This window comes from Diplotaxodon limnothrissa, linkage group LG22, assembly GCF_057381915.1.
Source record: "Diplotaxodon limnothrissa isolate DT_005_m linkage group LG22, D_limnothrissa_male_GT1.1, whole genome shotgun sequence".
Taxonomy (NCBI): domain Eukaryota; kingdom Metazoa; phylum Chordata; class Actinopteri; order Cichliformes; family Cichlidae; genus Diplotaxodon; species Diplotaxodon limnothrissa.
In genome coordinates, this window is record NC_140616.1 from 17,800,660 (window position 1) to 17,812,978 (window position 12,319).

A 12,319-nucleotide genomic window follows, 5' to 3' on the forward strand; every position below is an offset into this window, starting at 1 on the left:
CTTTCTGGTGACAACAACAGCATAAAGATACAAAATTACTATAAAAGTAGTCAACTCTTACAAACAGATCAAATAAATGAAGTGTTATTGAACCATGTAAATAAACTGGAATTCATATTTTAATTTTATTCGACTTCTTATTATTGTCATGTTATTTTCTAAAATAACCAGTGAATACCTTTAAAACGTTACTTTGCGAGGCAGGAGGCACACTTAAGCCAAACCAGTGATTTATTGCATAAACAGAATCTCGTGGTGGTGTAATGTTTTTAAGTCCCACCCTTTTTATGTTTTACAATTCATCCTTAAATTTACTGTTTGTTTTCAGAAAACTGCTCGTCATTCCCCTTAAATTGCAAAACCCTGGCTTGTTTGTGCCAAAATGTGTCCCATTCCTTGCAGCTTATGTCAGGGTGAAAGCCTCCGGCTGTGTGGATCCACTCTCTGGTCATTCAAAAAACTCGCTAAATAACTACAGATGCTCTGCATGAGTTTTGAGCTCATGGACAGTCTGGGTACTTTTTGAAACTCTTTTCTCCCCAGTAACTGCAGGACACCATCGTGTTCAAATGTAACTCAGGGATGGTTTCAGACCAGCAAGTTTAAGAAGCAGATTTGGTGTTTTAATTCGAGCGTTTTGCTGTAGCTGTTTTGGATGTTGTAAATGGCTCATAAATACCCAGAGCATCGCACCTCCTTCTCCTCCTGCCACTCAAATTAAAAAGTCTTCACTTCTAAAAACCAAAAAAAAAAGCACAAATGAGCACAGAAAATGAAGCTCACAAAGAAATAAATACACTTCAAATCAGGGATACGATCCAGAGAATGGCGCTCTCTCCCTCCAGCAGGGAGCTTTTACTGTAACCCACACCTCACATGCATTTTACAATCGCCCATCCCATCCCCTTCCACTGAGGGAAAATCCAAGCTCCTGATTCTGCTGTTACCGGGCCAGTAAAAGTGATTCAGATTGCATGTAACAGTCTGCAGTGAACGACTCATTTTTTCCGACGGCTGCAGGCACCAGAGGAGCGCCGCTACGCACAAACAGAGACTGCTCTGTGCTCTCTCTGTAAGGTAAGACCGCTGAACAAAAGTCATCTTAGAATGAAAATTCGCATCACATCCGTAAAACAAAACAAAAAAAAAACATCGCGGTGATCTGGAGTTCAGGATTTCCTTCAGTGATGCGTTTGCAGTTTTGATTTGTTGCCAACTATGACGCTACCAAACTGAGGCAAATTTCCGGTTAAACTGCAGGAGAAAAAACACAAATGTATGTTCTCTGGTTTTGTACTGGATTTATTTTGTGTAATTTATTAAGAAATTTATTTAAGCTTATTTGTTATTGAACTTAACATAATAAACGTCATGCTTTTATTTTGAATGTTATGTCATTGAATGCATGCAATCAAGAGGTCTAAGTGTTATTTTTCATGTTTCTATTGATCAGTAGAAATTTCTTGCCCTTCACACAGTAGTTTTCTCTTGTACAGGAAGCTTAAGTATGAGAATACTTGATAATAAACACGGTGAATGGATTTTCTTTGGTGATTCCTGTGTGTCTAAGTCTTTTTCTTGTTGATGCAGCCAGTTTGGAGATGCTCCAGGGGACAGTTAGCAGGGCTTGGCTCTTCCTGTCCTTCTGTCTCCTGTTGGGGATCTGTTCTCCAGCAGAGGATGGAGGACCAGCAAGTCCTCCTCCTAGTTTCCCCCCTGAGCAAGGGTCAGGGGAGTCGGATTTCGAGGACTGGGAGTGGGGCTCTGGATCGTCTCTTCTGCACCTGCTCCACAGCTTCCCTGCTGACAGCCCCTTCACAACAGAGTCCTCAGAAAAGCCAGTCAACTGCACGCAGCGCTTCTGGCTCCCTCCATCATCTCCAATCTGCTGGGAAAACATAGCAGGACCCAAAGAGTTTGCCAGGTCTCGTCTGCTTGTTTTGCAGAACAGGGCCGCCCTGCAGGCGGTGTCCACCTCCAGCGGGGTGGAAGAGGGAGGGCTGTCCTACGACCACCAAGCTAGAGAGGAGGTCCAGGGGATCCGATCAGACCACCAGAAAGTGACCGAAACTATACAAAGCGTGGAGACTGTGTTTGTCTCTCTGGCAGAGAAGAGGAAAGAGGGCAAGGAGCGGGGTGTCTTTACAAGGTAAGAAACAATAACAGTGGAGAATTCAGGAGGAATAACCTGAGATCAGCGGGTGGGTGGAGAGGTGAATACTATAAAATAGGCTATATATTATTATATGTTATTAAAGTTTTAAATGAATACTCTGTAGGTTTAGAGTGGGGTCATGTCACACCCAATGAATTAAAATTTACATCTACTGAGGTCTTCAATGTCAATTTAATGATTTATTGGTCAAAAACTGACAAAAAGCCTTATAATTTAGAAGCTATGATTCTAAGTGGGCAGTGTGTTGTCAATATATAGAAAGTACTGTATAATGATTTAAAACACATCATAGTTGGCCTCCGACCTTTCCCTCAAGGTCTATGGATTGATCTGAAAGTCAAAGTGATATTAATGCTACATAGAAATAATATGGCATCAATAAACAAAATAAACAGTGGCATCAAGAAACAGAGTTTTAACCCTTTCAGGCAAGGTGGTCACTACATTGGACAGCTATTCAAAGGCTGTTTTCTTGTATTTGTGTCAGTACTTGCGCATAAACCACTACATCGGACACTGATGTGTCACTCCATTAATAATTATTAATTAATTATTGTTATTTAACCGTGTCATGCATGAATTATGACAACCTCAATCAGGGCTAAAAATGAATAAAAATACTTAAGAAAAAAATCTGCCGGAAAGAATCATAGCTTCTGTGGGAGACTGTCCGGTCTGGTCCAAATATTGGTATCCATCTGTCTTTGTTATCCGCAGTTTTCTTTCTTTTTTCCCCTTTTTCTTGCTCTTGTGAAACCACGCCATGATGTCTTCCATTGCTCATTTTAAAATGCAGTGCAGTACTTGGTTTCATGCAGAGAAAATTAATACTTATCCCCTGATTTCTTCTTTAATGATGCAAAATCTGGTGCTTTAATCAGGGTTTTGGCATATTTATAGACAGACTTCCTCTACTGTACTTACTACAGATTAGATGCAACTTTGAGCCACATAGTAAAGAAGTAAAGCAGCTACATTTCCAGCTGGGCTTGGATCCAAAAAGTGATCCAAGGCCAGTTGTTGGGGGTTTGTCCTAAATTATTATTAGTGAGGTTCTGGGGAACCCTGGACCAGTGTTTAACTGCTTAACATGCTGAGTGAAAACAGCTTCCAGCCAATCTGAGTCATTTCCAGTATTTCCCTGCACACATCTGTCTGGACATCTGGTTGAGACGAGGCTCTGGCACAAATATAAATTGAAAGTTTGGACATTCGGCTCTATTAGATGTGAACATTTGAGGGAATTGTTCAAATTTGACTTCTTGTCGTGTTTGCTTGTGATTTTTCATCCCATGCAGCATGAAGGAGCATCTCGCAAATACGAGGGATGCTCTCGAAGGCAGAGACCACATGGCTAACCACCTGGAGGAGAAGTTTTCCACTTTGGAGGCGACGCTTCTCAATGTACAGCTTCGACTTAGAAAACTCATCCATCACTGATGATGCTGGAAACCCCTTATTTGAACTGTATTTATATGATATGAATGTCTCATAACGATGTAGTCCATGCATGCATGCTCAGGATGAGTGTGGTTTGTAATGAGAACAAAACACTTGATTTGCACCTTATTATGTCACCAGCTCGCCTGCCAAAATAAAACGTGTAACCAAGAATCAGCAGAAATGAATAAATGTCACATTTTCTTGGAGTTCTGATGAACAGAGTTGTAAAGTCTAGTTTTACAGTCAACGTTTGACACAACAGAACAAAATGAACATTGTAGCATTTCTTAAAATAAACACATTACACCACATTACTGTTTATTTAATAGAAATTAACCTATACTGCAAAAACATTGCATAAAAATAACTAAGGACACTCTTATTGCTTCCATAGGAATTAATAGGAATAGTAACAGCATGTGTGAGAACCTCTATAAAAGAAGACGTTTATGGTGGTCTGAAGTGTTCAAGTGCGTGTTTACACAATGCCAAGGAGGTAATACATCAGCAACAGAAGCGACTGCTGCTGCCAATTATTCTGGGAAGGGTTATAAGGTCATTTTCAAAAAATCTGAATACCATCACTCTTCAGTAAGAAAGATTATTCACAAATGGAAAACGTTCAAGACAGTTGCCAGTCGTTCCAGGCGTGGACGTCCCAGTGAATTCACTCCAAAGTCAGTTCTCAGAGAAACTGCAAAAAACCCAAGAGCTTCATCTCACACTCTACAGGCCTCACTCAGCATGTTAAATGTTTAAGTTCACGACAGTACAATTAGACAAAGCCTGAACATGTGTGGTGTTTATTGGAAGGTTTGCCAGGAAAAAACCCTTTCTCTCTAAAAAGAAAATGGCAGCATGCCTTAGGTTTGCATAACGTCTGAAAGGATATCTTTGGACAGACAAGACCAAAGTGGAGCTATTTGGGAATTTGGACTCTGGAACACTTTGGGGGTTGAGTAGAATCAAGAATCAAGGTGCTGCAGAGGCACAAAGTTTGGACCTCAGCATTAGTGAAATGCTGTGAGAGCTGTGCATAAATGAGTCTTTGCAAACATCAATGAACTAACGCAATGTTATAAAGAAGAGTGGGTCATAATTCCTCCATACCGATATGAGAGATTGACAGTCATACAGAAAACGATTAGTTCCTGCTAAAGGTGGTTCGACAAGCTGCTAAATCATGGGGTGCACTTTAGTTTTATGGACTTCTTTTTCTTTAAAACATGCTGCTTATGTATTCTGGTTTAGTTTTTGTTAAAGAAATTATGACACAGTACAATAGGTCAAATAAAAATCGTAAATCTTACCATGGCTCTATATTACCTGTTTGCAAAGGTATGAAGATTTCATGGTCACATTAAACCTCTAAACTGCAGGAAACACGAGGAGCTCAGAGGAGAGTACGCGAGTGGTTTAACACACCAAATTCATAAACTGGTATTTTTAAAAAAAATAAAAACGTTCAGTGCAAAACAAGACAGCATGAATTTTTATTTTAATATCAAATCTAAACCACACATTTGTAAATACACAGAGGGCGATATGCCGACTAAGCTGAAACACTTTAAATATTTACATCTGTTAGAGTCTGAGATTTTATTTTGAACTTCAGAGCATGTTCAGTTGTTTTGTAGTTTTTCCACTTCTAGTAAATTTCAAGTTCTTGACAGTCAAATCACAACACGAATATATGGTTAACAGTAGCAACAGCACATCTGAGTTTGAGATCAATGTTTCACAGCACCTTTAAAATAATGTTTTCACCCACTTGTTTTTTTTTAAGCCAACAGTAACACAGAAGCTAAGACGTCTGCGCTCCAGCTGCGTGGGCTGGATTCCCATGTCTTGGCTCACGTGGAACAAGTCCGTACTGGCCAGTTATGCAGAAACATTTCCGATAACGGTGCACGCAAATCAAGCAGCCCAATTAAGTCAGTGCTACCCGGGAACCTCCATAAACAGTCTAAGTACACAAGCTTAAATGCAAACTTGTTCTGAACTCCTGTTTGCATCATATATTAGTAATGACAGTACTTTAGCTCACACAAAATATATCTGTCAGTTTGCAGAAAAGGGTCGCTGAACTTCATTTACTGTTGGGGGGGAGTTTGAAATTTGAGTCTTCACTTGATTTCACATTGATCCCGTGTGAGTTTGCGTTTAGCTCCACGTCCTCTAACTTTTTACAAAAGCCCTGAAAATGAACTCGAGAGTTCAAGTGTCTTTTACTGACGGTCACTTTGCTTTCGGCGACAGGCTGGAAGAGTAGATGCGATAACATCTGTCCAGATGGGAAATGTGGACCATCCTCCTGTTTCAGTAATCAGCTCCTTCTTCTTCTTGCATTTGCTCCAAAGAGTTGAGGTAATCTTGAGCCAAGATCTTCTTAGGCAGAATATCTGTCCAGGAAAACAAAGCAAAAAATTTGTAAAAATGCATAGTTGAAGGAAAAGATCTCATTTTTTGTTGCAGGTCAGTGAGTGATATTAACTCAAGAGTATTAGGAAGACTCAAATGGTTTTAAACTTGGCTGTCAAAAAGTTGACACACTGCACAGCTGCACTAAAATCTACTTTCAGATTAACGTTTAAGCTTCTGTATATTTAAAATTCATCTGATATTTCACTTTATATAGATTATAACAAACTGTTTACAAAATGTTTTTACAGAAAAGCCATTTTTAAAACCTTGACATAATCATATGTCCAGAAGACGCATGCTGAGCACAAGTGGCTCCACGATGTAGTGGTTAACATGTTCGCCTTACAAAGCCTCGACAGAATGGGACACAATCCGGTGTATACCTAGTCTCCGCCCCCAGCCTGGATAAATGGCTAGAAGGAAACCATCAGGAAGGGCAGCCAGTGTAATTCTGTGCCAAACCAAACATGCACGCTCTGGTGACCTCTCCCAAAACAATCGAGCAGCCAGAAGTACCGCAGATATCACAGGCAAAACGAGCAGCAACATGCCCGAGCATTTCCACCTTAAACCCCCTGAATCGCTGGATTCAGACAGCCCGACGTTTAAAAGTAACAAAGGAGTGAGTGTGAGCTGTTTGGATACAGACCCAAAAACACCACAGGAGATAAAATGAAGTTATGAGAGAGATAAAAGTCTTATTGATGGTGTTTAAGGGTTAAAGCAGTGCCTGAGAGACTTAAAAACAGTGCTACTTCAAATAATCCTTAAAGTAAAGCTGGCTAAACTAACTCATCCTTTCATGAAGGTTACAACTTTAGATTTTTGTTAAAACTGTTAAAATTAGTTTTTGTTTTATGGCGATTTTAGAGCCTTTTTGTTTATACTACATTATACCAAGCAGTGTTTCTAATACTTATTCTTTTCTTAATCAGTTAATTTAATTATTTTTTTAAATTCATCGATTAATCTGGTCTTCTTGTGTTCAGCTGGTGGAGGTACTGTGAGCTGCTCCCTTATTTCCTAAGGGATAACCATAGTGGATTGATCTGCGTGTTTGATTTGGCACAAATGTTTTATCAGATGCCGTTCCTGATGTACTCCTCCTGCTTGTGCTTAATTTATGGAATTGTGTCCGTTTGTTGTGGTATTTGACCATAGAGATCCTACAGACAAGGGCTGTCAACCAATGCTCGCTTTGCAAGGGTCACATGCTAACAGGCCGGCCAGGAGCGGGAGAAGCATGAGGGGGGAAAAAAAACATCAAAAATACAGAATAAAAAGCACAGACAATGTCTGAAATTGACGCTTTTGATTGCTTTTAACACCCAGTTTCTCTTTGGGTTTTTGTATGTTATAACTTTGCTCTTTTCCACAGCCAGGTGACGGACCATCAGCAGCACAAGAAAGACCCACAGAACAGTTACATGACATGTTTTTGATGCATCTGACAGCAGATGCTCTCTGCAGGTAGGCAGGTAGTTTGAAGCTGCCAGTGGACTGCAAATATACTGCCTCAGCTCAACCACAGTTTGCCCTTTAGACTTCTGTGATGAATTTTTGTAGAGCCTACAGGGTAATGTACTTAAGTGGCTGACGCTGTTACCAGTCTTGATGCTTTTGTGGTGTTTTATGTGTTTATTACTTGAGGGTGATGTCCCAGTGTTTTATATGCAGTACCATCTATGACAGAAATATTTTTCTTCCTTTTTGTTGCGGTCAGTTATTTTCTGTTTTTGTTTTTGGAGACATACATATTTGTCCCTTACAATGGCCCTGAGAGGTGCACAAAATACAATTATTTAGGGGAGACAATAACGTGATGGAACAGCTGTTACATGTTCAGGGTGGCGTTTCTATGGTGTAGATTTGAAACAGAAGCATAAATCCCGTGAAACTGGAAACACACAACCACAACGGAACCACAGTTTCCCATTTATCTACACTTGCTGATGCTGGGTTATTTAACTACCTTAAACACTTTAATAATCCAAAGTCTGATCAGTTATCATTACAGTAGTTCTTAGACTGTGGGTGAGGCCACTGCAGGTAGGTTCAGACATCGTGTGAAATAGGAAATTAATCGATTTTGTGCTGACTTTTATTCGGGCGTTGTGTGAGTCAGTGCGTAGAGCAACGGGGGAGGTATTAATTCACTGTTTCTAACAATCTGGACTCTGTGCAGTCTGAGATATAATCTGTAACCAGCTGGTGCATCATAGGACCGCCGAGGTGCCTGCAGGTGCCTCTCACCTGTGAGAAAGTGGAAAGTCTCCGCCTCCTGAGCGGTGTTGGCCAGGTCGCTGTACGACAGGGTGTTTGTTTCCTTCCCTGAGCCGTTGTTGAAGGAGGATAGAGCCAGGTGTTGTACAAACAGCTCCTAAAACAATAACAACAGGAGACACACACAAACGCGCTGCTTCAGCTCACATGCCCTAGACAAGCTAACGGTGCTAAAAGTGTTAGCAAATGAATGAGCTGCGGATGATGTTTAGCTTACTGTAGCTTTGGTGGTGAGGAAAAGAGCGTCCTGGTTGATGCTGGAGACATCAGGGGAGCTCTTCATGATCAGCCTCACCCTGGATATCGGTAGAGAGATCGGCTTTTTGCTGCCCGACGCTTGGTCGTCTTTGGCTGAGCTGTTATGAGACATCTTCATAAGGACAGGGCGCGAGACAAGCGGAACTTCCAAGTATTGTTTTGAACTGTGACGCGGTTTGTTTCTTCTTCGTCTGACCAGATTAAAACCGTCTGGCGGACTCGACGCTGTAACATCTCCCCCTGCTGAAGAGGAGGCACTTTGGTTAAAAATGGTTTAGCTGGTTTTAGATAGATAGATAGATAGATAGATAGATAGATAGATAGATAGATAGATAGATAGATAGATAGATAGATAGATAGATAGATCATTTATCTTGAATCTTTATACACGGATAGATGGATGGAAATTACTTTGTTACAGCAGGATAATGAATAAAAATAGTACAACTTACAGTAAATAAACAGCAGTGCCACAGGTGCATAGTGAGGGCATTATACATCAAAATTTACATATACAATAATGATTTCAAAAAAGCGGAAAAAGTAAAAGAAAAATTACGTTAGTAAAAAGCGGAAAGGTAAGACTCATTTTGTGCAAGCGGGCAAATTAATTAATAATTTATACATTATACATCTAAGAAAAACAGCTAAACATATTACCTACTCATTGTGTCGTTTTAACCAATCGTAATTTATCACTACCACAACACGATTGGTTAAAATTAATCAACATCTTCACACTCTCACAAGCTCGCCTGCGTCTATTAGCGTTGTGTCCTCCAGTCCAGTGGCGTCGCATAATTTAGTCATGTACCTAAATCTAAACCAAAGAAGAAGAACTGATGGCAGGCGCCAGCGCAGAAGAAGAATTGTGCCGCTAGTAGTGGCTATAAATGGGCTACAGATATAAACAACCCAAGTTTCTGATCAATTTGGCTGTTCTCGTAAGTAACTCAGAGCCATACCTGTTTGTTTTAAGTCGAACTGCCCCAGAAGGAAGATTTCAGCCTCTCTACCAGAGTCACAGCCACACAAACGGAGCATCTTCATCCTATCACTGAGTTCTGTGTTGTTTCTTCGCCCACCGGCGTCGTTTTAAGAAGCGGCCACGATGCCGCTGGGTTTGAAACCATGTTGCGCCGTTTGCAAGACTAATTCTTCTTCGATGTGGAAGAAAGGAAACCAGGGAGAGATCCTATGTAACAGCTGCACGGGAAAGAGCGCCAGCGGCGGGGCGTCAGGACCCTCCCTGTCCTCCATCACTCAGCCCAGCAATGGCGGAGGGAAACAGGTCAGTGAAACCCAGTGTTTCTAGATTAGAGCCAGGCCTGTTTGTGATGGTGTAAAGCCTCACGAGTTTGTCTTCGGGCTCTTTTTTTTAGACTGGTGGGGCTGTGTGCAGACATTGCAGCTGCATCATTCACAGATAATCCTACAGGGAAAATATAATAGCGCTCCCGGAGCCCACGCTGGGCTGAATTAGGAAGGTTTTCCATTTCAGTTTAAATACTGACGATCACTGTGGGGTTTTTTTTTTTTTGTTTGTTTGTTTTTTGTTTTTGTTTGAAGTTATTAGAAGAGCACAGGTCTCATTTCAAGACTGTAGTCTTCACTGTTCATGTGTAAAACAGTTTAACAGAAACAAGCCGGTGTGACTCCAGGAGTTTTTACATGTGGTGTCGCAGATTTGATCATAATAACTGCCTGAGAAAGCACTGGGCACAACTTTCAGGCTCTTGTGCAGCAGCCTGTGCGAAATACAGATGGCAGAACATAAAAAAATGATGCTTCAAATGAAAGTCATTTGTGTTGTACAAAGTGAAAGTATTTAAATCTTTAAATGAGAGGCGAAACATCTCAACAAACCCCCAAGATCATTTAAACCCTTATTTTTAATTAAAATTGGTAATATAGCAGTCTGTTGTCAAGTGAGATCAAACTTGAAGGGTAAACCTATATGCCTTAAACATTACATAGCTTCACATTTTACTGAGATATTTTTCACATTAAGTGATTAATCAGTTAACAAACAAACAAACTGATAGTTGTTAGTACTGGTCTTAGTATTGTCTCATTGTTTATTTTTCATCATCTTCTTCAACTGACAAGCTGCAGTCAATTGTCCAATCCCTTCTTGTGTTTGTCTATAGTCCAAGCAGGAGATCCACAGGAGGTCTGCACGTCTGAGAAGCACCAAGTACAAAGCTCCTGCATCAGAGAAAAAAGTCTCAACCAAAGGAAAAGGAAGACGACACATATTTAAACTCAAAAATGTAAGTTTGATAATGTAAATTTGATTTTTCTTCTTTCTTGTTGAGTTCATGCATTTGACCCTTGTGTGTGCCAACTTTTTAGCCAATCAAAGCACCAGAATCTGTAGCGACTATCATCACGTCAGAATCCATATTTTATAAGGTACGGTGTTTATTGTTGCAAAGCATGAGAAACAATACTTTCACTTGAAACTGGTCTGATCTTTTTAAAGCATTAATTATATAAATTAACCTTAAATCCTTTATCATTGTCAATATATCACAGGGTGTATACTACCAGATGGGAGACGTGATTAAGGTAACAGATGAAGAAGATGGGAAGCCTTACTATGCTCAGATTCGAGGCTTTGTACAGGATCAGTACTGTGAAAAAAGTGCAGCACTGACATGGCTCATCCCCACTCAAGCCAGCCCTAAGGACCAGTTCGATCCTGGCACCTATATTGTTGGTGAGCAGTTATTCTGGATCATGCAGTGCTCTAGTGGAATTTGTTCATTTAAGCTTTAAAAAACAAACAAAAATGTTTTGCAATAGGTCCAGAGGAGGATCTGCCCAGAAAGATGGAGTATTTGGAGTTTGTGTGCCACGCCCCCTCTGAGTACTTCAAGTCTCGGAGCACCCCGTTCCCTACTATCCCAATACGACCAGAAAAAGGCTATATTTGGACCCACATAGGACCCACACCGGCCCACACTGTCAAAGAGTCTGTCAGTGCCAGCAGTTAGTGGGACTGTGATTAAAGACATGGACTCTGTTCTTAAAGAAATAAATGTACATTCACATGATGCTAGTGCAGGGTCAGCAGTCGCCAGCACATCAGCAGAGCATCTGCAGAGGTAGATGTTGCAGTCAGTGGAGGTTTAAATGTAAATAAGGTTTAAATGTAATAAATACTGATATCTGGGAGGACTGTGTCATCTGTGAGGACGCAGGACGGTCTGAAATGTGACATTTGTTTTTAGTGACGCTTAGCAACAGGAGCGACGGGGTCTTTCAATGACTAGTAACAGGAAGAAGCGTCACAAATGAGACACCCCCCGAATTACTTCAAACTTGGCACTGCCTCCAGTCCATACACCCGCCAAGTTTGAAGGAGAACAGACGACCAATGCATACAGAGATTCCTTCATTTATTAAGGAGATAATGATTTTGGGGTTTTCTGATCATTACTTCACATTTGAAGGCGAGTTGTAAGTTGATGGTAATGATGTGTCTTATTGCTTTGTGTTATTCACAGCTGTGATGCTGAAACATATGGAAGCTTGTTTACACCATTTTTTTTTTTTTCCAGTGGTAGAAACAAGTTTCCATAAAAAATGTTACTTTTGTATTTGATAATAAACAAAAAGCTCTTTTCCATCACTACTGTTGCCTGTGATTTTTCTTTTGTTCCTTTTTTTTTTTTTTTTTTTTTTTAAACTGATATAAATAAATGTTTAAAAAAAAACAAACAAACAGAG

At 40.4% G+C, this 12,319-nt stretch overlaps 3 protein-coding genes across 4 annotated transcripts; 2 read left to right on the top strand and 1 right to left on the bottom strand.

Annotated features, from left to right (window-relative positions):
* Window positions 1-1,013: 1,013 nt before the first annotated feature.
* LOC146609731 (uncharacterized) lies at window positions 1,014-3,914 on the top strand. Of its 2 annotated transcripts, none has more exons than XM_085346672.1 (3): window positions 1,014-1,077; window positions 1,591-2,149; window positions 3,475-3,914. In XM_085346672.1, the coding sequence occupies exons 2-3, from the start codon at window positions 1,602-1,604 to the stop codon at window positions 3,614-3,616; spliced, it is 690 nt and encodes a 229-aa protein (XP_085202798.1). In that variant the 5' UTR covers window positions 1,014-1,077; window positions 1,591-1,601; the 3' UTR covers window positions 3,617-3,914. The 2 variants fall into 2 exon arrangements, with proteins under 2 accessions (XP_085202798.1, XP_085202799.1); XM_085346673.1 differs by having other exon boundaries at window positions 1,030-1,077; window positions 1,595-2,149.
* A 1,302-nt stretch (window positions 3,915-5,216) lies between these two features.
* Window positions 5,217-8,710, bottom strand: chrac1 (chromatin accessibility complex subunit 1). The gene is made up of 3 exons (XM_085346576.1): window positions 8,544-8,710; window positions 8,297-8,423; window positions 5,217-6,021 (listed from the first exon to the last, which is right to left on the bottom strand). The coding sequence occupies exons 1-3, from the start codon at window positions 8,700-8,702 to the stop codon at window positions 5,939-5,941; spliced, it is 369 nt and encodes a 122-aa protein (XP_085202702.1). The 5' UTR covers window positions 8,703-8,710; the 3' UTR covers window positions 5,217-5,938.
* Window positions 8,711-9,686: 976 nt separating this feature from the next.
* Window positions 9,687-11,583, top strand: gatad1 (GATA zinc finger domain containing 1). Its single transcript, XM_085346562.1, has 5 exons — window positions 9,687-9,875; window positions 10,735-10,857; window positions 10,940-10,999; window positions 11,123-11,306; window positions 11,393-11,583. The coding sequence occupies exons 1-5, from the start codon at window positions 9,696-9,698 to the stop codon at window positions 11,581-11,583; spliced, it is 738 nt and encodes a 245-aa protein (XP_085202688.1). The 5' UTR covers window positions 9,687-9,695.
* Window positions 11,584-12,319: the final 736 nt, after the last annotated feature.

What these genes read in the sequence shown, in the direction of transcription:
- LOC146609731 (XM_085346672.1), top strand. Translation starts at nt 1,602, where the DNA reads ATGCTCCAGGGGACAGTTAGCAGGGCTTGGCTCTTCCTGTCCTTCTGT. An exon ending in GAGCGGGGTGTCTTTACAAG is followed by an intron (nt 2,150 to 3,474) that starts GTAAGAAACAAT and finishes CATCCCATGCAG; the next exon opens with CATGAAGGAGCATCTCGCAA.
- chrac1 (XM_085346576.1), bottom strand. Translation starts at nt 8,702, where the DNA reads ATGAAGATGTCTCATAACAGCTCAGCCAAAGACGACCAAGCGTCGGGC. An exon ending in TCCTCACCACCAAAGCTACA is followed by an intron (nt 8,424 to 8,543) that starts GTAAGCTAAACA and finishes TTATTGTTTTAG; the next exon opens with GAGCTGTTTGTACAACACCT. An exon ending in GACTTTCCACTTTCTCACAG is followed by an intron (nt 6,022 to 8,296) that starts GTGAGAGGCACC and finishes TTTCCTGGACAG; the next exon opens with ATATTCTGCCTAAGAAGATC.
- gatad1 (XM_085346562.1), top strand. Translation starts at nt 9,696, where the DNA reads ATGCCGCTGGGTTTGAAACCATGTTGCGCCGTTTGCAAGACTAATTCT. An exon ending in ACATATTTAAACTCAAAAAT is followed by an intron (nt 10,858 to 10,939) that starts GTAAGTTTGATA and finishes CCAACTTTTTAG; the next exon opens with CCAATCAAAGCACCAGAATC. An exon ending in TCCTGGCACCTATATTGTTG is followed by an intron (nt 11,307 to 11,392) that starts GTGAGCAGTTAT and finishes GTTTTGCAATAG; the next exon opens with GTCCAGAGGAGGATCTGCCC.